The sequence below is a fragment of the Hesperophylax consimilis genome, chromosome 16, assembly GCF_061612785.1.
Source record: "Hesperophylax consimilis isolate HC1 chromosome 16, BYU_Hcon_1.0, whole genome shotgun sequence".
NCBI lineage: Eukaryota > Metazoa > Arthropoda > Insecta > Trichoptera > Limnephilidae > Hesperophylax > Hesperophylax consimilis.
The window spans coordinates 35,443,352-35,468,024 of NC_142851.1; the positions used below are offsets into that span (position 1 = coordinate 35,443,352).

Consider the following 24,673-nt stretch of genomic DNA (forward strand, 5'->3'; position numbering starts at 1 on the left):
ACCCGACACGGGAAGGCGTGGCGGTGGTGACCGGACGAGAAGGACGACCAGGAATCCGGACGGAGCCAGAAGACGGTCGGACGCGGAAGGGCGGCGATCGGCGGCAGCATCAATCATCAGATTCGTGAGTTGAGTGCTGTTTGTTGTTGTTTTTTCTGATTATTGGTAATCTGTGTGGAAATGGAGGGAGTGGGTTTACCCAGGTTTTGTCACCTTAGGGACGGGCTGGAGACGTTCGTGCTACAGTTTGAGCAGTTGATCCTCGTCAATGATGACAAATTTAAATCCGAGGATAAAAAGAGGGCGGTTTTAATATCCCACCTACACACAGACACGATTAATCTACTGATAGATTTATGTTTTCCAAAAAAAATAACAGAATTATCGGTTGAAAATATATTTTTGTTATTGGGAAACCACATTGGTGTTTCAAAGAATGTGTTTAAGGAACGTGGAAATTTTTTTGCAGCGAAACAAAAAGTTGGGGAATCTATAAATGATTATATAGCTAGGTTACGTTGTCTAACAAGATTCTGCAAATTTGAAAGCAGACTGGAAGAAAACTTAAAAGATATTTTTGTGACTGGTTTATTAGAAGGTCGTATTAAAGAAAAAATGTTTTTAGATGCAGAGAAGCTGACTTTAAAAAGTACATTAGAGTGCGCATCGGGAATGGATTCATTTCATAAAAATATTACGTGTATTAAATCCGAGAGTGTCGGGCTTATTTCTAGAAATAAGCAAAATTTTGATAGTAGTGCAGGTAGGAATTATTCTACTTCACCGGCGCGGGCGAATGACAAAAATGTTACAATTCCCAGAAAGAAATCAGTAGAACGTATACAACAGTTGAAGTGCAAATATTGTAATTTAAATAATCATGATTCCAGTAATTGTAGATTAAAAAACGTGACGTGTTTTAATTGCAAAAACAAGGGACATTTTAGTAAAAATTGTCGCGGAAAAAAACGGGAGGAAGTTTCATCTGTGTTTGTGAATTCAAGTGAAATAAATTCAAGGTTAACAAGAAATACCGATCCCATTTATTTATCGTTAAAAGTTAATAACGGTATCATCATAAAAGGATTATTTGACACGGGTGCAGGAATATCGATCCTATCGGATAAAGATTATTGGGAACATTTTAAAGATGTACAATTAAAGCCGAAGAATTTAACCCTGAAGGGTTACAATAATTGTAAGTTACAGTTACTTGGATGTTTAATTTTGTCAATTAATTTCAATGGTATTACTAAAATAATGGAATTTTGTGTTGTAAAGGATGGTTCAACCACTGTGCTAGGTAGAGACTTCGTAAAAGAATTTAACATTGGTTTTACGGGTTTCGAGACGGTTTCTTCACAGTTGAAAAGTGAAATACTCACGCATAATATTCACGACGTAAACAATAATAGTGTCGATACGTTAGTGCGTAAATATCCGGAGGTATTTTCAAGTAAACTAGGTAGATTCAATAAATTTAAAGTTCATTTAAAATTGAAAGAAAATGCAGAACCAAAATTCTGCAATCCGAGAAGTATTCCTTTCGCTTTGAAAGCAAAAGTTGAAACGGAATTGAACCGTTTACAGGAAGAGGGAATTTTAGTTCCGATTAGTTATAGCAAGTTTGCATCTCCTATCGTGCCCGTAGTTAAAAGCGATGGAAGCATTAGAATTTGCGGGGATTATAAATGTACTGTGAATCCACAATTGATTGTTGACAAATATCCCATGCCGAAGATAGAAGTTTTATTATCACAAATTTCGGGCGGAATAATATTTTCAAAAATTGATTTACGTCAAGCTTATTTACAGTTGGAACTAGACGAAGAAAGTATGGAATATACTACGATTTCTACACATTTAGGGTTATTTAAATTCACTAGGCTAGTGTTTGGGATTAACAGTGCACCGGCAATATTTTGTAGAACTATAGCTTCATGTCTACAAGGTTTGAAGAAAACAGCGGTTTTCCTGGATGATATTATGGTTACAGGAGAAACGATAGAGGAACATAATGCTAATTTAAATGCAGTTCTTAATAGGTTAAAAGATTGCGGTTTGTGCGTAAATATTCAAAAGTGCAATTTTAACGCTTCATCGGTATGTTTCTTAGGGTTTGAAATCTCGAAGGAAGGGATTAAACCTATGGAAGATAAAACGAACGCAATTAGTAAAGTCGCGCAACCAAAAGATTTATCAGAGCTACGCAGTTTTTTAGGAATGGTAAATTTTTACCGATCTTTTGTGCCAAATATGTCTATGTTATTAGATCCTTTGCACAAATTATTAAAAAAAAATACGAATTTTGATTTTAATCAAGATTGCGTAAAAGTTTTTAATAAAATAAAATTAATTTTATGTGATAATCGAGTGTTAGCACATTACGATCCAAATGTTACTTTGAAGGTAGTTACGGACGCCTCAACGAAAGGTTTGGGTGCAACATTGTTACATGTGTATGAAAATAATTTACAAAGACCTATTTCTTTTGTTTCTCGTAAACTGACAGAAGCGGAAAAGAAATATTCAATTTTAGACCTCGAGGCTTGTGCAATTGTGTTTGCTTTTAAGAAGTTTTTCGAGTACATTTACGGAAGGGAATTCATTCTAGAAATAGATAATGAACCTTTATGTAGAATTTTTGGTGAAAAAAAAGGAATTCCTGTTTTAACTTGTAATAGATTACAACGTTATGGTGTAATTCTCTCATCTTTCAATTATAGAGTTCAATACGTAAAATCAACATTAAATTGTTCGGATTACTTATCTCGCGTACCTGTAGGAGATCCTGTTGAGGAAAATAATAACTTTGATTCAAGAATTTTGTGTTTATTCAAAAATAATAGCGAGATGCCAATAGATGTTGAGGAAGTTAAAGCAGAATCTAATACGGATAAATTATTATTAGAGATAAAAAATTATCTTAGAACAGGGTGGCCAAATAAAGTCAATAAGGATGATTGCAAATGGATTTATTGGATAAAAAGGAACGATTTATCAATAATTGATGATTGTATTTTCTGGAACCATAGGTTAGTAATTCCAATAAGTTTAAGGGATAAGATATTAAGCTTATTGCATAGATCTCATCTAGGGATTGCCAAGATGAAAGGGCTAGCTAGAGGCTATTTTTGGTGGCCAGGGATAGACAGTCAAATTGAATTTTTAGTTAGAGAGTGTGGAAGTTGTGCGGAAATTCAACCATCACAACCTAAGAGTGAGTTAACTCCATGGCCGATAACGGAAGAAATTTGGAGTAGGGTTCATATAGATTACGTAGGGCCTATCGGAAATAAATATTTTTTGGTAATCATAGATTCAACCTCAAAATGGTTGGATTGCGTGGAAGTAAATTCACCTAACTCAGATAATACCATTAAAATCTTAAAGAGATTATTCAGTTATTTCGGTAGTGTACAAACCTTAGTTTCTGATAATGGAGCAGCATTCATGTCAGCAGACTTTAAACAGTTTTGCGAGTTAAATGGCATTAAACATTTAACAACACCTATAAATCATCCTCAATCAAATGGATTGGCAGAGAATGCAGTCAAATCGTGTAAAAATTTTTTAAAGAAAATATTATTAGAAAAAAAATTTCAGTCAGGTTATTATGAGAAGTTAGAATGTTTTCTCACAGATTATAGGAATGCACCACACTGTACAACAGGGTTAGAGCCAGCAGTTCTAATGTTTGGTAGAAGGTTAAGGTCAAATTTGAATAATTTTATACCTAGAGGGGGGAAGGTAAAGGAAAATGTGATTGATAAAGATACCAAAATGAAAATGTCAAAATGTCAGGAAAATCAGAAATTCTATTATAAAAGGAATAACAAAGTATCTACGAATTTTAAGATTAATCAGAAAGTTATGGTTAGAGATTTTAGAGACCAAAACAATGATAAGTGGGTACCAGGGAAAGTACATAAACGTTTGGGAAATAAACTATATTTAATTGAGGTTAAATTGAATGATAAAATCATGTACTGGAAAAGACATTTTGATCAATTATCCAAACTGTGTGTATCATGGGAAAAGAACCCTAGTATTTTAATCCCTGAGTCTGAGACGAGGAGGCTATCGTTCGATGAGTACGATGTCTCCGACTTTGTTTCGGATGACAATCTAATGGGTGACCCTCTTTTTCCTTCCAGCTCCAGTGAACCCGTGGCGTCAACGTCAGGGAACTGGAAGGAGCGCCTTCGACCAAGGACAGAGAAATCATAATAAGCAGCAGTCAACTCCCGAATGAACATGGTTATGAATAAAAAAAAGAAAATGTTGTAAAATAATAATTAAATATGTGTATGTATGTTTTATAATTATTATTATGATAATCATGTTGTGTTACTGTCTGCTGATTTAAGTGTGGAGGGATGTGGTGAACGTATGTCTGTCGGTATGAAAGAGACAGGCATATCTGAGTGAGACAGCATGACCGAGACGTATAAAAAGGCGTGTCTGTTGTAACTCGTCCTCTCTTTGCAACAACATCTCGAATACTGTACATTAGTAATAACACTAAATAAACCAAATAGTATGGAGTATCCAAACGACTATTATTTACATCTTATCTGAGTGATCGACACGGCAGATCACCACAATTGTGACCGTGTTTGTCACTGTTCGTCAGCTGTATCCCACCCCGCGCCTCCGTTACTAATCAGTGTACCACTATATCTGGACGGGGGAGGACGTGCGTCGCTGAATAAAGAAATATCTGCGATCTCCGTGCTCGAAAACGACTTTGTCACCGACCAGGCATCATTACCTTCCAGCATTTTTTAAAGTAAGTACATGTTTTAAAAATTCGAATCATGAACCTATAAACTATAATTAGTCGGAATATTTTTTATTGAAACATAAAGATTTGTAATGTCATTATTAAGCGAGTTATTAAGGAAAGATTGTCAAAACCTCATTACCCTCCGTCTCATTACCTTCCGTATCGTAAAATTTTTTGCCGGATGGTAATTTAGAGGTGTGGAGGGTAATGATAAATTTGTAAGGGTTATTTTTACGTGCATCTGGGACCATGTTTGGGGGTTCATAAAAGTTAATATTATCAATAAAAGCAGTTTCTAGCGTCGGACAATTTCAGTTTTTGTGAAATACATATTTTCGTTTTATCTATTTACTGATATGGAAAAACAATCTGTTAAAATTTACCCTGCGAATTTTTATTTGAAAATCGATTTTTTTATTCAATGATATAATTATAATTATTCAAATGTAAACGAATAATATATTAAACAAATGGTTTAACTATTCCCCTACAGTCACAATTATTTTCATTACTTATCTTCATTACTTCAGTTGTCTATTAAAACAGATGAATTTTTACAAAATTTCAAGTTTCTAAACAAATCCAGATTTGAACAAAAATCTATATAAAGGGCATTATTAAGAGTCCAACGCAAATTTCTTGATTAAAAAACCATATCATTACTGTTAGATTTTAAATCATTTAGGGAAAAAAATATTAAACAAAGATATAAAAGTAGTGTAACAATTTTTGGGCTCTCCTGTAAAAGTAACGAAATTGAAATTATCCATATTTGTTATTCAACTTCTCACTTGATCCGATACTTATGATAATTTTTCTTTATTATTTGTTACAGGCTAAACACCATAATCCACAATGGCAAAGTTAAATAAAAAACTGAAAAAAGAAGAAAAGTTATCCAAGGACAGGCTGCGTAAGCAACAAAAATATGCTGAGATTAAAAACAATCCGGAACTGTACAGTCTTCAGAAAGCGAAAGAAAAAAAAAGATACTTAATGCGAAAAGCGCAAAAAAAGATTTGCAGCATTGAAAATATGAGTGAAAGAGCCCAGAGAGAGCAAAGACGAAGATGGCGAAAGAACTCTGTAAATTATTGGAAGAAAAAAGAGGAGCAGCGTAAAATAGAAACGATTACAGTAAAAAATATGCCTCCAATTCATGAAAATGTCAAGGAAGTACCCAATAATGTGCAAAATACTCTAGATCCTGACCCTCTCGCAGTCGAGAATGAACAACAAATCATTAAAAAAAATGTGCGTGGTCTAACGAATGTTAGAAAATTGAGGTATAGATCATTGAAAATCATTAAGACGTTACAGGACCAGATAAGCAAACTCAGGAACGAGAAAAGAAACGAACAAAAGAAATTGAAGGCGTTGCAGCTACAAAACGTAAATAGACCAATCGAAGATACAGTAGAGAAAAAAGTAAGTAATAGTACGCAAGAATTCAATCCTTTCGATCAATGTGAGTTCGAGAAGTTCATCCGATCCCTAAGAGTAGAATATCCTGATTTCGATGAATCAAAACAGCAGTCCCCCAAAACTGTGGAACTCCCACACATGGACATTGACGAGGAAACCAACAAAGAGGATAAGGAGGCGCCATTCAAATACTACTTAGATGACTGGATAATGGTTCAATATAAAATAACTAACACGACACATCATTTCATTGGGAAAATTATTGGAAAACATGAGTACACACTAGAGTACAAAGTAATTTTTTTGAAAAAAGCTCAAGGGAATTCCAAAAAATTTGTCTGGCCAACAATTAGTGACGACGATTTCATTTTGGAATCACAAATTCTTCAGCGCTTGCAAGATCCAGATGAGAATGAAAGAGGACAATTCACTTTCAAAAATTTGCCGAACTTTGATTTGAAATAGTTTTCCAGCAAAAACTTTCACAAGAATGATCTCAAGTTCCTTAAATATTATGTTCCTATTTAGATGTAAGACCTTTATCTTGTACTTATTAGTTACATATGTTGTGTTTGTTTTAAGTATCTCTGATTTTATTTTAAACTGCATTTCAATTGACTTCTGATTTTTTCTTATTTTTAATTATTATTTTTATTATTTCTATTTTTCAAATATTACAATGTTTGCTTAGGAATGTGAAAATTTTGTATTTCTTGTGTACAAACCTACTTATAAAATGTAATTATAAAGAATTTGACTATTCCTTATAATTTCTGGGTAAGTAGTATAATAGGAAAATTTTAGTTGTGTTGGGTTTGATGTTCCAGCTGCCTTTTCTTAATTTTGATATTTTTTTCCATTATTTTTTAACAATTCATACAGATATTGCAAAAGCATAGGTAAGCAGAACTGATACGTATGAAAAAATGTATTTCTTGTCTCCAATGTTCAAAAGTCTGAATAAAGCATTTAGTTTTTCACTATAATAGGTTTTTCTTCTTTTTCCTAATCCGCTCACCACGTCAAATGATACTTAGCATGATTTGAAATCTATTTTATTATTCAATTTCTATTCAAATTTCATTATTCACAGACATTTTAAGAACCTTAAACATGTTCACTACCATCTATTAATATTTCATTACCAAACTTCATTACCATCCAAATGTTTAAATGACCATCCAACAGTTTTTCATTACCATCCACACCTTCATTACCTTCCATCAATTTTCTTCGAATCCAAGTGTCGCACAAAGGTGCCCTTTTCACTTTTATACATCTGATAGGTACGGGAACCCATTTCTATAAAAATATATAGTAAAAAGTCAAAAAAAAAAAAATCCGCGGAAACAGGCAAATTTGAACGAAACGGCGGAATGACCCATGTACATAATTTGAAACTCAATATTTATGGTTTTTCATCTACCCAATTGCCCCGGTCCAGAATATTGGACCTGCGTGAGAATCGAGAAAGCAGTAAAGTCCAGGAAACCGGACTTGTGACCGCGCTTAAAAACCATTCTGAGTTACTAATTTATATTTTAGTGTTTTTGTTTAGAGCTTTATGGAAATTAAACCTATTGCCGCGTGTAGGCACTGAATTCTCCTTTCTTTTAAATAAGATTTCACAGTGGCAACACTGGTACATTCAAAGTTACAATATTTCAAAGTTGATTGGCGTTTTTATTACAGAGTGATGTCCGGGCCTTTTTTGGGTACTGTTAGGTTAGAAAATGTCGTCTTTTCTACCCGCATAGGTTTGAAGGCTTTTAACTTTTAGCATTTCAGGCACACTAAACCTGTTTTTGGTATCAGTCGAAAGAAGAAGAATGAATGTGCAATTACCATTTTTAAAATAAAACACATATCTTGCTTGAAGTTTAAAAAAAAAGTTTCTGTTTCAGAGATTAAAAAGGGTTTGTAATGAAAATAAAAACTAAAAATTTGTTCTTTTTGCCTGTTTATTTATATATGACAAACAATATATTATGTATTATCTTTGTTCATTTACATTACGGTAATATCTTGATAATGTGTTCCGAGGCAATCATGAATACTTTCATAAATTCCCATTCATTGATTTGTATACACAGCGAAATTCTATTTTATTTCAGTATTCAGGCATCACAACAGAGGTTGTTTCCTCAAATATATACTACAAACTAATATTAGTTATTGCTTTAAACGAGGATTCGTCGAGAGATAGAATAGAAATATTTATCCGAAAATCTTCTTGGCTCCTTCGATGACCTTGCCGGTGTAGCGTGTGGAGGTGAGCAGGAACTTGTCCACCACGGACATGGGCTGCAGGCTGTCGCTATCCTCGCAGCGGATTTTCCAGGGGGTGTCGATGTAATACATGTGCAGCGAGATCACCCCGTAAGTCTTGGCCCAGTCCTCCAGGCAGTGCGGCGCCGATGGGATGGTCATCTGGAAGCACAACAAAATATAACGCAAATAAATACAGTGAAACTCTCTTATAAGTTTTCTCAAGGGACCGGAAAAAAACACTTCTTATGTGAGTTTTTTTGCGTTAGGGAATATGCAGAAAGGGCCCGAAGTTTGTATGATATTTTTGAAATGCCATGTGGAGAATTTCGTTAACACGTTGACTGCCAACTACAAGATAACTCGTAGATTGCGTTATTTGCTAGGACGCCGACTACGAGATAACTCGTAGTGTGTTTATTTGCCATATTCACTAAAATACAATAAAATTCATAGTACATATATCAGTGATAATATGGATAGACCGGAATACTGTAAATTGGCATGGCAGTCAACGTGTTAAAGAAAGTCAGCTACGAACGTGGAATAAAGATGCCCATATTGCAGAAGTGAGAAAACACAAAAGTGCGCAAATCAATCCACAAGGGTGATTTTTCCCTGGAAAACACCATAAATCTAATCATTATTATTATTAAGATGTTCTCATGGGACAGATATTGCCAACAGTGTGTAATGATGATAATTGTCTCCTGATTGTGCACCGGTGTTTAAAAGGTCAAAGACTTCTGTCGTCCCATTACATCAGCATGAAGTAATAAGAGGGAGTGAATTCATATAATTGAAAGTACCTCGACAGCTCTGCTCGGGGGACTCTCGAACCAAGGGCGATCCCTCTCGGTGGTCTTGCCGATGATCTGCCAGCCCAGGCCAATGACGCGACCCTCCTTCACCAGCGGGAAGTATGGGAACAGATTGTGGCAATCCAACTCCTCGGTCATGTTGTAGTAGTAGTGCGTTCCTGGAACATTCAACATACTTCAAACTTGTTACAAATACCTTGTTCCGCATTATTCGAGTCAGTACAAAATACCCGATCTCATGTGGAAAATGTGAATGTCAGCCACATGTTTGTGTCCCGACTGTGCACCGGTTCCCAAGAGTTCAATGATGCTATTTTTCCAGAGCACCGTCCATTCAAATTTATGAATCATATATCACACTAATACAAAATGATTTGCATAACGTTTATGAGTCCGGGTCATATCTCCCAAAAAGACTATGTGGTTTTGGCGTCTGGGAGAAATACCTCCCAAAATTGGTCTCGGGTTAGGTAAAATAAAAAAGGTAGGTAATTATAATGTTTACCCATGTTAGGAATGCAGTTCTGCTTCTTGAAGAGAGTGGAAGAGAGCTCACTCTCAGAGGTGGGGATCTGCATGAGCTGGTGGCCGTTTTGCACCCACAGGAACTGCACCGTCTCATCCAGGGGGCCTCGGCGCCCGCCACCGTTCAGGGTTTCTGCAATAAACAGACTCATCAATACGGCTACAGCCACTCCAAGCAATGACGTTATTGTTAATGTGCATTAGAGTGACACAGGACATAAGGAAGAATTTTTTTTCATGAATTTAAATATGCATACCCTCTTATTTTATTCCATTTGATCCCAATAACTCATATAATAAATATTATTTTGATGAAACAACGGCAACCCGTGCCGATTTGATGCCAAACATATGGTACTGAGTTAATATGGAAGGATTTTAAACTTTCATTTTTGTCGGAAAAATTAAATTTAAAAATGCACAAATGTTCAATTATGTAGTATTTTATATTTAAAAATGGTTTATTGATTAAATTTTCTCTTCAAAGTTTGTTTTTTACAGTCAGAATAAATCTTCCGGTGTTCCTGAACGCATCGTAACAAGCCATGAAAATCTTGCATTAACTTAACAGCTCTTTCAGCTGTATAATTCACTACCCTCAGCGACAACACCTTCTTTCTGGCTTCTTGATATGAGCAAAAACCTCAATAAAAAACATAAACGTAACTGCTTACTAAACTTACCATACAATTTACCATCAATATCTTCCTTCTATGGGATTTAACGTTTGTCATGGGATGATAAATATTTTTTTTGATATTTTCGAGTATTTTTATTTTAGTTGTTTGATCCACAGCGTCGTCAAATAGCGATAAAATAGATACTTCATCGGTCAAATACCATAACTGCTTACTGAACTTCTGTAAAGCTGCCATTGAGATTTTTTCATCAATTTTTTCGTAAGCCTTGATGGATTTCACAAGTCCTGGTAAGGTGCTTTAACTGCTATAATACATTGTAGCCATGGCTTGACACATATCTCCGCCTAAAAATATCACACAGAGTTCTAACACCTCTCTATAGTCATCTCCAAGTATTTTTGTTGTCAGTGCAGTACGGTCAAGCAAATCATAAATTTCGGAAGCGGTTAGGTGCAATGTGAGATTTTCTCCGTAGCACTGAATTTTATCGGGATCAACATTTTTCCAATTTCTCGAAACTTTTTGAAGAGTGGAATGTCAAGGCTTATAGTCACTTGACTGATTTTTACTTCAAACACAGCTTTTAATACCAACTCAAACACATGATGGCGGCAAGCAAAAATAAACATTTCTCTATTAAGTTTTTGTTCACACAAGCACCATTGAAGCGACCTGTATTTGAAGCTATAGTATCACAACACAGAATTTGCACTTTATCTTCCAGATTCCAGTCTACTGTTTTCGTGTTGTTTGAGTTTTCTGTAGCGGTTTTGGAAAATCTACTGAATTTGTGTCTTCGTTAGAGTCAGAAGATGTAACGGTTCATACGACGATGTTGAAGGAGTTGGCGCAGATAAAAATTTAGTACGCTGCTTTTCTTCCTGAAAGGCGCGCTCTCTCTCCTCTTTATCTGTCAGTTTTTCGTCAACCCCCCCGCCCCAAGTAGCCAGGACGACCTGGCTCTCTTTGCCGCTGCAAGAAGATTGTATCTTCATTTATTTTTATTAGAGCATCGGCTTGTGCAATGTCAAATAAATTATCATTATTTTTAGTTTTTAACAAACTCTTGACGACGTTTGTCAAATATGACTTGAGTTTTCTGCGCATTTTTTTGGAAGTCCCTCCAAACTTGATATAGTTATAAAAATTTGGTTGGTATACGTGCCTTTTCCCAATAGATAACACACTCGCGAATAGTGAGATTAGCACTTTGATTGACAGTTAAATTCACTTCCCGGATATTGTTGAAGAAAACTTCAAGAACTTGTCCATTAGATGGCAGTTTAGAACCCGATATTTGGTGTTTTACGACTCCGACTTAAAAATTTACTCTTTTTAGAAGTGCGTACATCTAACGACATCTTGCCTGAATGAGTTATATTCGTTTACTAACAAAAAAGTAAGTCACTACAAGCTCATCAACACGTTTGCTCGCGGGCGTCTTAATGTACAAGTACTAAAAAGTTTCGATGCAAGTCGGCACGGGTTGCAGTGGTCCCAAGTAAACGAAATTTTATTTATAATTGTTTTGTCATTATGGTAGTAATGGTAGCAGAAGTCGGAGACGCCCGAGGAAGACATGGCAAGACCAAGTGAATCAGATACTTGAGTCGGGCCATGTCAAGAGTCAGAACAATAGAAGAGTATGTATGAGACGATGTATGAATGTGAATGAGGCAAGGAGTGTGTGCCAAGACCGAGTTGTTTGGCGGTCCTTCCTCTCTGCCTACCTCTGCGGGGAAACGGCGTGATGGTTGTTTAGTTAGTTAGTTAGTTAGTTTGTCATTATTGAAACAAAATTAGAGGGTATGCATTGAAAAATAACAACTTTCATTTTTTTGGGACACCCTAATGTGCATGTACCTACCTTGAGAGACTACGTAATGAGAAGTGGTCCAGTAATCGTCTCCTTGGATGGTTTTCAACACCATCTTGGTTGAAATATCGTAAGGAATACCATCCAGGTCTTTTATGGGGATCTGAAATGTATAAATTCTATAAAAAAAGTGTTTCTTTATGTGCATCAGTGATTAATGGTGTATTTGTTTGACTCCCAAGGGCCAAATGTCTCACACGATTATGTGAATTAGCCACAAACAAGATGATCACATTCAGTATGCACAAGACTATGCATTCTTCCAGAAAATATAACTTGAAATCTGTTGGATATGATTTGAGATTTTCACCGCCAAAAGTATTATCGTGATTGATTTTTGGTTTATTTATGCCGTATTGCGATTCTTCCTTCTTTAGCCAGCGTTAGAGTGTCCATCAAATTCTAAATTATTGATCTAACAATAGATTATATTATAGTAGGTATATTCATATGTATTTAAATTAACTTAACTTTTAAATAACTTTCTCAACACTAGCCGCTAGCCTAGTGAGGCAGGTTATGAGAAACTTCAACTTTTCTATTTGTTACATATTGTTTTATATTATAATTTTCCCTTGTTAATTTTATTTATTACCTAATTTATAAACAAATGTACATTATGCACACTTAACATGTATTCTTACTTATTATTATCTCATCTCATCAGATGCCCACCCATCTGACGCCCATCCACATACAGTAACCGAAATGCTGGAAAAGAAGGAGGAATCGCAACTCGGCGTAGTAACCCAAAAATTTGATTGAAAAGTGTGTATAAACTTATTTTCACATTACAAAAGTGTTTATAAATTCTTTTCGTCAAGCTGGTAGGGTGTCAAATGGTGTCAAACATTTCAGTTAAGAATAAGAAGGAGGGTAATAACATTGTGTGATATATTATGAAGGGACTGTCAACCTTCACCCACAGATTATGTGTAATACTTACGGCGATCTGTATCCCGGCTATGTACCCGGACTTGTCGTAGAGCGGGCAGACGCGCACGTCATTCTGCAGACACCTCATGGACACATCCATTCCATTCTCAATGGCACGTGTCACCGGCAGGAAGCCCGCCGCCTCCGCGTCCTTCACATTGCGCGGGATGTCGAAGAAGCTCTCTGTGTCCATCAGTGAGCTGGACCAGGCGTGTTTTACTACACAAACAATTAAAGAGTGTTATTTATAATTAATTGCCAAAATATGCCTGGAGTGTACTTTGGGAAGCCTGCGAAATGAGAAAAACGTTTCCATATATATAAAATATTGGAAGAAAAAATAAAAGCTTAAAATTTTTTTAAACTTTAACTCCACACATATTGATAATTTCCCTCCGAGCCTAGGTGATTTTGGGGATGCTTTTGTGAAGATGAAGAAGGGATGATTTTGTGAAGGGTCTTTTTCGGGAAAGGTAGGGTGGCTCATGACCCATGTTGAATGAGGGAAGAAACACAGAGGCCGGCAAACCATTTCACAGCCGAGCTGTTGAACTCAAAAGCAAATTGTAGAAATGACCCGTTCCATGTATTTGGTGTTTTCATTTGCACGTTTGGCGTGTTTCCAGTGTAAACCCCGCTTTAGGTAAAATGGAGGTGAATAATGAATTGGGGATGTAAGAAGTGTAGCAGATCCTTTGGTGACTCATTGTTTTGAATGTTATAAGGACTATTCCACCTATGTCCACCTGTTCTGGTTGTGGGTGACCGGGTATCTCATCAAAATGACAATTCAACACACCTTCAAAAAGTGATACAAAGTCATGAAAAGTGATGAAACAAAAACTAGGTTACATTGGTAACTATTAAACCTAGTTTTTGTTTCATCACTTTTAATGACTATATCAATTTTCATTTTGATGAAATATCATGGAACCCTGGTTGTGAAATCAGATTTTAGAAATCTCCGCACCCATCAATGTTTCTTTGTAATAAGTTTATTTGTAGTTATGGAAAGTTCTTACCTCTGAATCCATCGAGCCGGATAGCTGTAACAAAAAAATATTATTTAGTTAGTAATATTTATGAATAATTCAAGGTATGCCAGGAAACATCTATACCGTCGTGAAAGAGACTTTTCTTAGTTAGTAATATTTATGAATAATCCAAGGTATGCCAGGAAACATCTATACCGTCATGAAAGAGAATTTTCTTAGTTAGTAATATTTATGAATAATCCAAGGTATGCCAGGAAACATCTATACCGTCATGAAAGAGAATTTTCTTAGTTAGTAATATTTGTGAATAATTCAAGGTATGCAAGGAAAAATCTATAGCGTCATGAAAGAGAATTTTCTTAGTTAGTAATATTTATGAATAATTCAAGGTATGCCAGGAAAAATCTATACCGTCATGAAAGAATTTTCATGACGGTATAGATTTTTCATTTTCAAGAGAATTTTCTCTTTGTCTTGCACTGTCCTGCACGCTGCTCTGGGTCGCAAGAAGCCTTCAATATTCAAATCAGTAGTTTTCTTCAATTTTTTTTGGCTTTCACCCCTCAAGGGTGTTATTGGCCATCATTTCGAATTGTGGAGAGAGGGAAGGTGAATTTATATGTTAATTTTAGTATTATTGTAGAAAGCAATCACTTTGTGGTTTGACATATTTAATAAAATAAAATACTTTTTTGTTTTAAAACCACGATATTTATTAATTTAAGAACCGACCGGTTTCGCTTTACTTAAGCATCATCAGGGTACAAATTAATACTAAACAAGAAGTACATAATGTGTGTATTTATATAACAAAATAATATAGATAGTTAATTTTAGATTTAAATGAAGATTGGAGTCGAGTTCAGGCTTAGAAGAGTTGAGAAGTTGAAAGGAGGGGAGGCAATCAGTAGTTTAAAAAAACTCCTTCTAGCTCGATTGCTTAGAACAATCTAGAATAATATTCACATTGTTCGGAAACTCACGGAACAAGCGGGAAACCGGTGAATCTACATACATAGAGAACCCAAAAAACTTTTATTTCATATTTAAAAACAGTTTCCTGCTTGTACTGCCAGTTTCCGGACACCGTGTACACAATCATCTCGCGACCGATATGCGCGGATTTCACGAAGCAACTGAACGCGCCGATGGCACGTCATAGAAATAGATCCGCGCGGCGTCCGCGCGAATTCATTTTCTGGCGGTCGAGTGGCGGCTACCGCGCGGATGCGTGGTCCGCGCGGTATTGTATGAACGTTCTAGTAGGATGCCATATTATTAAGATCCGCGCGGTCGATCCGCGCGGTTTGCATCCGCGCGGAATCCGCCGTGTCTGAACTGTAATTATTATTATTTATGTTGGGACTTACTTACATAAGATTTTACAGGGTTTGTGAGTTAATAAAAAAAACTTATCTTTTTAAATCGTCAAAATGACTCCATACATAAATAATAAATTGTCATGACGGCCGCAAGGCCCTGCCGCCCTGCCTCCTTGCTGTTCTTGTTTTCAAAAACTCCCGTTTTTCGAAAACGGTTTTCTCATCAATGTGAACAGGGCAAAAGATTGTGTTTTTCGCTTGGTATAAATTTCCTCCAAGGTTGTTTGGCTTTTGAGAGCCGAATCTGCATAGGCTCAAGCACCCAAAGAGGAAGAGAAACCGTAACAAACAAAGGGCGCGAAACGCTGCTTGCAGTTGCTTCGTTCCTTTCCCGTAATTCGTGGCTCGGTTCGCGTGTCGGTTCGCGTGTCGGTTCGCAAATGTATACGTACCATAATACAGCTTCCTTGAGGTTTTTACTAGCGCCAGACAGCGTTTGGCTCGGGACGGCCCTGCGTACAATCGTGGTTTTTCTTTGTTGTGCGATATGAATTTAAATTTCGTTCTTAATCGAAACCCTCTTTCGTTCATCAGTCCGGATTCGGTGCACAATCAAACCAATTACAGCATCCTCTTTCATCTTAATTAATAATGATTACATCCTGGGTATTATCTCGGCTTTGTTATATTATTATTAATGATTACTATCAGAATAATAATATTTCTGACCTCACATTTCCGGAGCACAAAGTTTCATTAAAAATTCTGCTTATTTAATTTAAAATCGGAAAGCTGCAAACCACAAGCAAATAGTTGTTGTATTAATTATAAAGAAAATTAGGAAATTAATTTATATATTCTTACGAATCAGAAATTTCTTATCAATGAACAATCTATACTCAATATATTATGCATTAGTACAGTCTGTTCTGCAATATGCCATTATCAGTTGGGGAGCAGCTTATATATATTTGACAGATTTCTTAGTAAGCTTTCAGTAAAACACGAATGTTTTATCACGACGAATAAAGAATTGAATACTTTCGCATTTCAGCTTTATATCATAACAGGATAAGCGCATATATTATGTAACAACAATTAGTTTGTAAGGAAATTGAAACCAATCACGCTATTAACAGGATTTTAATAGATCAGCAATATTCATTTTTCTTTGTGCACCCTAAATGGTTCGCTACGTTTGGTGACTTAGGGTGAGGCATGTTCAGGTATAGACGGAGGACCGTATCGGGTGAGGCCGGTTGATGGATACCCTGCAGTAGGGGGGATGGATTCATACGTCCGTCCCCTCCTTTTTTCCTTTCCAGAACCTCCTTCCCTCCATTTCCTTAAAATACCCTCGCATTTTATAAAATTGTGCAATTTGTCCGCCTTTTATGGTTAATGGACCGTTAAATAAAATACATGAATAAACCGCAACGTGATTGAAAAGTAGTCTGCGAATATAGTATGTATTTAGTTACGGGTGATGGATGGGCCGAATCAGCGAATCAGTGACGAGGTCGACTAGCTAATGTTCAGCGGACCATCCGAGTCGGACTTTCAAGGACAAGTAGCTTCTTGTTTAGTTGTTTGCATTTTTGATTGTTTATATTTTGGATGTGATTAAAACAAGCACGCTTATAATAGGTAACCAATGTTTTTATCGTTATCAAATGACCATAAGCAAAAAGATCATATGTAAAAATATCGTAATTATCATTTGATCGTATTATTTGCTTTTTATTTCAACATGTTCATTTTGCTTACGATCATTTCAGAGTTACGATCATTTGATTACGATCATTTTGTATACGATCATTTTGTTTACGATCATATAACTATATTGATCATTGGTTACGATCTATAACCTTACTATTATTTTGTATACGATCATTTTGTTTACGATCATATAACTATATTGATCATTGGTTACGATCTATGACCTTACTATTATTTTGTATACGATCATTTTGTGTACACTCATTTTGAACACTCATTTTATTTACGATCATTTTGTATACGATCGTTTTGTTTACGTTCATTCTGTATACGATCATTTTGTTTACGATCATTTTGTATACGATCATTTTGTTTGCGATAATTTATTTACGATTATTTTACCTACATATAACCTTACTATTATTTTGTATATATCATTTTGTGTATAATCATTTTATACACAATAATTTTATTTACGATAATTTTGTGTACGATCATTTTATTTAAGATTATTTTGTATACGATCATTTTGTATACGGTAATTTTATTTAAGATCATCTTGCATTCGATCATTTTGTTTACGATCTTTTTGTTTACGATCATTTTGCTAACGATAATTTTGTTGTTAAACATTTTACCTGTAACCTTATAGTAACAATTCTCAATTATGTTTTTTTTTATAATCGACCACCATTAAACAGACATGCGCCTTGTTTAATATACCGCAAACTAGGAAAAAACAAAATAAAAATACAAATGATAATAGCCGTTTGTAGGCATGTTACAAAATTACGGTAGCCATGGTGGCCATGTGTCACACTTACATCAATATTGTTAGGCATTATAAAAACAAGATAGTTCCAATTGACCGAGCATAAAATCACTTAATGATACGAGATTTGGTATTATTACAAATGGAGTGGACGGACTAGAGATCAAAATATATGGTTGTTTACATGTAGAATTTATATTGGAAATTGTAATACCTTCGTTAGCGTAGTAGAAGAATATTATAAACAAAAGAAATTACTGGGTATATTCTTCAAGGTGACCTCTCATTTAAATAGCTGGGATTCTCCAATAATAAACTGATTCTACATAAGTACAAACTTAGATGAAAAAAGTGACCCTACTGTGGGAGCCCGTAAGTCTTTGGATTCTTCGCTAATGGGAGAATCTGTCACTCCGGGTCGAATAAATAAAGCTGTTAGAGGAGAAACTTTTCTGTTTTATATCGTACAAATACCTACAGCTTGCTTGACCCTTGCTTGGGTAGTGGTGATGTGTACGGATCAAAAATAATTAAATTTAATAATTATTTTATTTTTCTTAGGAAGCTACAGAATTACATATAATTGTCGAATTGAACCCAGTATCTTAGGGCATTTGCGGGGCAAGAGAGGACTGCAGGCGGGTGTTTAAAATTAGTTGTAAAACCTTTTTTTTAATCTTTCAATACTATCGATGTGCACAAATACATTCAAACGTGACTTGTCTTTAATAATACCTGATTCAGAAAACTAGATATTGTTTTGTATGGAATTTGAAAGGAGTTTGCAAGTGGTAGTACGAATAAGAAAATTAAAACTTTCGTCTAAACACCACAGGCCTATGAATCGACAGTCGGCCAGTCCGGCCCTGCTTTCTGCGTATTTACCCACACAATCAACAAATACAAACAACGATATGAACTCGATCCGATTCTTAGAATTAACCAAGAAAAACAACAAAACATACGACATAACAACTTAATAACATAAACGCAACACACGATCACGTGTTCTACATCTCCCATCTCCCTTCCTCTCTCTAGAACCTATCTATCTCCGGACAGGGTAAAGTGGGTAACGAGCATTGAGATATAGATATCTCAATGACAACGAGTTGATTGAGCAATTGATGTCGTCATAACTCATGACAGTATGACAACAAAACAACTTTTTCTTGCTAAAAACTGGAAGAATAAAATCAGACGCAAAGGCAGTTGTAGGAGGTGGGCGGTTGGCGCGGGCTTTGTCTAACGCTGTATGTACACTTGCGAGCCGAACCACGAATATTGAATATTGATTTCCATTGGAAAATCGTTGCGGTTGGTTTGTCCCTTTCCATTGATTCGTGGTTCGGCTCGCAAGTAAGTGTACACTCAACGGTGCTAAACATACAATGGTATCACACGGTACCGTACAGTGTAATTTAGGAATTGGGAATAGCACTATTACACAGTACCGTACTGTGTAATTTGTGAAAACAATTATGAAACTATATTGACTACTGTTTTAGTATTCTCTATCTTAGTAATATAAAACCTCAAAATAATACAGAATAGAGTAATAAATATAAATCAATCTTAAATAAATATATTTACGAAAAAACTTAAGGAATTATTATGAGTGTTAAACAAATATCTTTCCAAAACGTTTAAATTTTTATCTTAAAAGTTTGTAACAATTTCCTATTCATTTTCTACGATAAAGACTTTCACACACACACCACAAGACAGAAATAAAACATTTTACTAAAAAGATTGAAGAAATCAAAAACAGAAATGTTTACTTTGTAGAGGCATCTAAATGTATAGCTTAGTTCCCAGTGAAATAAAAAATGTACCTAGATTAAGAATATTTCAAGAAAAATGTAAGAATGATGCACAAAAAATAATAAAGTATTTGAAATATACAAAGTGTAAATGTACCTACCTACCTAAGTTTGTATTAGAAGTACGTATCCACATGAAGTGGATCTATTTTAAAATAAATAAAATATAATTTACTTATAAGAAAGTGCGTATGTATGTACATTGAAAAGCGACAGATATTACTATTTATTTCAAAAAGAAACCTGCTACTATTTTATACCCACTATGAGAAAACTCTATAAGTGAGTTCAGTAGCTTCGTCCAGCATCATAACCATAAAACCAAATCTATAAATCTATTTTATTTAATCGAATTTTAAATAGATAGGTACCTACATACGTAGTAAAATGCCGGGTTCTAATTGAGGATGTAATATTATGTAAGTATATTTTTTGTTGTTGTTACACATTTCTATTCTATTATAATATAATCTGATTCTAGATACATATTGAATAAATTATTAACAAATCCGTAGGCGGGCATACGTTGCAATTTTTTGTGTATTTCATTAGCATATATTATGTACCTAATGCGTATGTATGCATACATCATCTGTTCGGTAAATAAGTACCAACTTAATTGTGAAACTTTATTTGTATGCCCCACTAAATATTTGCCATGAAGAATCTGTCAAGTGATTTATTTTTCAGAGCGTTTTTTGCGAATTATGTTTATGTGTGTCTAGGTTATTCCGCTCACAATGCCCTTTCCACTATAAAAAAAGAATTTGAAGAATTCGTTTATTGAATTCCGTAAGTCTAAACAAACTTTTAATAAAGGTATTCCTCGAATCTCAAATTAAAATCTCCTCAACTTACGACATTTTTAACGCTAATAATAATTAGGTAGTAATTTCGTGCTAAAAACCCGTTTATCAACTTTTGAATGACACGATATTTCCCATACTATGAGTGCTAATTAGAAGAAAAAAGTCATTGGGCATAAAGAATAATAGTTATTCATTAAAAAGAACAAGGTGTTTCATTTATGCCCGAAATAACCCTGGAAAGTGTAAGCTACCGAAAACATACCAAAAAGAGAATAAAATATTTTATTTTGTACGAAACTTGACTAACTTGAAGACTTGCCGTCGAAGAATAGGTACATCCATTCTTTTCATACGTCATTTGTTATAGAAAGCATTTAATTGGAGCAACAACTTTCAAACTAATCAAATCACAATTTATTAATTCTAAACTGTTTATTATAAGAATTCTCACTTTTAATCTCTGACATCAGTTGAACATTCGTTGTTAGTAATTTATTTTCCGATAACTTCGAAATTGTTCTAGACAATAACTTTGTAACATCATGGATTAGTGAAAAATTACAAATGCATTTAGATTAAATAATCCGAGTCATTGAAGAGAAAGATGCTGAACATAAACCGACTCCTGTTTAATATCTTTGCAAGACGAATATTGTCTTATTATCAGGCCCTAATATAGTCATCCTCTGACTGAAGAGTTCACAAAAGAAGAAGAAACAAGGACTTTTCTGATAGGCCAGGTTTATTATACACAGCATATAATTATTGTATAATTAGCCTTTTTAAAATTAAAAAAAAAATGTATTTATAGTTACCATTGGCTGTGCATACAAGCACCGCAAGAGCAACGAAAACCTTCATGACTCCCTCCTTCGAGTACTATGGGCTAATTTATATCCACAACAAATCTAGAAGCGTCCACTGCTAGTGAGTGAACTACTTAAACTTCAATAATAATAATATGTAGTAGAAATTAATCTTTAGAGATTGCGCTGACCCGCGTGACCGTTGGCCACTTGACTACAACTGAAACTGACCGCTGAACTGGAATTTCGGAGATTATAAGGTACATGTTGATTGAAGCGTTGTTGCCGGGTAAAACAATGCCATTAGCAACAATGTTCGGTCCATATTGCGCTGATACAGATTGCAATCTTCTCAAATTAAAATACAGTTTTTACTTGGTGCCTTAAGCTGATTTTTAATATTTTCAGGGGCGGTGCAGGATTTCAATAAATAGTTTTAATTTATTGCGGAACATAGACATAAACTCGGCAAGAGAGGATCAACTAAATAAATAATAAACTCATACATACAAATACAGAACTCATTAAAACGTCCCAAGTACACACACACTTTACACGGCAACACGATAAAATACATTTAAACACCATATATACTCATTATGGCAAGCAATCCATTGGTTACGAGGGAAGCAACATATATAATTGCCTCCCAGACGAAATTAAAAATGAAAAAAGTATAGGTACATTTAAAAAAAAATTGTTCAGTTTTATGCTCAATCAACAAAACAATGAAAATGAATAATATCGGTGTGTAATATATTTATGTGTAATATATATGTTATTTCTAGTTAAATAAGTGAAAATGTAATTTTCTTTTATCTAGAATAAAAAATAAAAAAAACTACGTTTATTTATTATGTTATAACAAATTTTAACCGTTATAAATAACAAATAATTATAAGCAGTAATTTGGTGAGTTTATAAGTGGTTCAGATCACCTGACTGGACATCAGAAGGTACGGGTTCAATTCCCGTTGGCGACATTTATTTTTACTCGGGAGATATTTTAAATTTATATTGATATTTCAAGCGACTAATTATTGCTTATAATTATTTGTTATCCTTTATCCTATGCATAAAACCTTGTCTTATAAACATTAGTTTATCATTAAAAATAACGTTATAAATAACTCCGGAAAAAATTACTCGCCCTATCCGAGTTGAGTTTAGCCATCCTCCATTCTGTTATGACTGGCAACGAAAATGCGAATATTGAACTGGTATTACATGTAATGAGGTATATATTTATTTCTGTTTAGTTTGAAAAGCTTGGAATAGATTTTTTTAATCACACTTTTTTGTTGCAGACTACAAAAAAGTTAACAGGGAGTATTTTTCAAAAATAACAATTTAGTAATAAGATTCATATTTCCCCACCATTTCTTACTTTAAGATTATCAAAACAACGGTTTTCCCCACATCTTCAAACAAGGTCATTCACACACCAGGCAATGCAGGTGAAATGTTCCTAGTAAGGTCTACTATCTTAATGTATTTAAATATCAGATATCCCCAGTATATTGAGTAGTCTTTTTTTAGATATATGGGTAAAATGATGGTAAATAAATTATTTTAAATAAAATGATCATATACAAAATGATCGTAAACAAAAATGATTGGGTACAAAATGATCGTATACAAAATAATAGTAAGGTTATAGGTAATTTAACCTTTGTTTTTTAATTGTTTGTAATAATTTAATTACGATCAATTAATAATGATCGTTTAAGATTAATTTATAATGATCGTATACAAAATGATCGTAATCAAACTATTGTAACTCTGAAATGATCGCAAGCAAAATGATCATGTAAAAATAAAAAGCAAATGGTAATTTACGAACAAATGATAATCTCGATCATATGATATGCGATCTTTTGCATTTGATCTTTTTACTTATGGTCATTTGATAACGATAAAAACTTCGTTTAGTAGGTATGATAGATAAGCGTGCTCATTTTAATCACATCCATTATATAAATAATCAAAAATGCAAACAACTAAACAAGAAGCTAATTTTTCTTTGAAAGTCCGACTTGGATGGTCCAGAGATAGTCGACCTCGTCGCTGATCCGCTGATTCGGCCATCTCACCCATAACAGAATACATATTATGTTCGCAGAATACTTTTTAATCGCGTTGCGGTTTATTCATTTATTTTATTTAACGGTCCATGAACGTAGATAAGTACCATAAAAGGCAGAAAATTGCACAATTTTATTTATTGACTTTTGATTTACTTTATTTTACAGAGTTCCTAAACATGAGTTTACTGACTCTAACATAATTATAATTGATTATCTTTAGATACTTTACTGTTATTTTTATTATTATAGTGGTGTTGAAAAAGAGCTTAAAAACTATACTGCGGCTGTAGGCAGGTTATTATTCCTTCCGGAGGACTATCTTGGGTTTTTTAAATTTAAATTTATCGTTTTCGCTATATTTGGAAAGTGAATTTATTGTTGGATTAGTGTGGCTGAAAAAGGCCGGCATAAAATTTGGTTGCTTGGGAAACAATTAAGTCCTTTATCAACGGAATGTTGGTGTCTTTATGGATAGAAGAAATTCTTATCCATTTAGGTGCATTTAAAGCAAGTTTAATGGCTTTATTTTGAAATAGTTGAATCTTTTGTATTAGACTTGGAGCGGCGTGCCCCCAAATGGGGCATCCTTAAGTGAAACCTGGTCTTATTGTTGTTTTATAAAGAAGTAATTTATTATTCGTTGATAAACGACTTTTCTTTCCCATCATTGGATAAAGTGATGCTAGACATTTATTTGCTGCTGTTATTTTACTAGTTATATGTTTCTTCCAGGTGAGCTTGGAGTCAAGCGTCACACCTAGGTATTTAATTGACTTTTCCCATGGAACCTTTTCCCCAAACAGTTTAATGAATGGGGGCCGCTTAGGCCGTGTCTTTGAGAAAACGGTCGCGGCGCTTTTAGTAGGGTTTATTGAAATTCTCCACTTTTTGCACCACTCTTCAGTTAGAGTGGCCTGTCTCTGAACACGCTTTGTGGCGATGCTCTCGACTGTTGAACTAGACATGATGTTAGTGTCATCCGCAAATTGAGTGATTTGAATGTTATGGTCAATGGGTTTAGGAATGTCACTAGAGTAGATGTTATACAAGGATGGAGAG

The 24,673-nt window shown here is 34.6% G+C and overlaps 1 protein-coding gene across 1 annotated transcript; it reads right to left on the minus strand.

Moving 5' to 3' along the window:
* Positions 1-8,157: 8,157 nt before the first annotated feature.
* LOC149417135 (uncharacterized) lies at positions 8,158-21,746 on the minus strand. The gene is made up of 7 exons (XM_089640783.1): positions 21,537-21,746; positions 14,304-14,327; positions 13,292-13,500; positions 12,337-12,448; positions 9,809-9,961; positions 9,292-9,461; positions 8,158-8,644 (listed from the first exon to the last, which is right to left on the minus strand). The coding sequence occupies exons 1-7, from the start codon at positions 21,580-21,582 to the stop codon at positions 8,432-8,434; spliced, it is 927 nt and encodes a 308-aa protein (XP_089496909.1). The 5' UTR covers positions 21,583-21,746; the 3' UTR covers positions 8,158-8,431.
* Positions 21,747-24,673: the final 2,927 nt, after the last annotated feature.

Excerpts from the sequence above, each read along its gene's own strand:
- LOC149417135 (XM_089640783.1), bottom strand. The coding sequence starts at position 21,582 with ATGAAGGTTTTCGTTGCTCTTGCGGTGCTTGTATGCACAGCCAATG. Across the intron at positions 9,462-9,808 it reads GAACTGCATTCCTAACATGG|GAACGCACTACTACTACAAC; the intron begins GTAAACATTATA and ends TGAATGTTCCAG. Across the intron at positions 8,645-9,291 it reads CCCCGAGCAGAGCTGTCGAG|ATGACCATCCCATCGGCGCC; the intron begins GTACTTTCAATT and ends TTGTGCTTCCAG.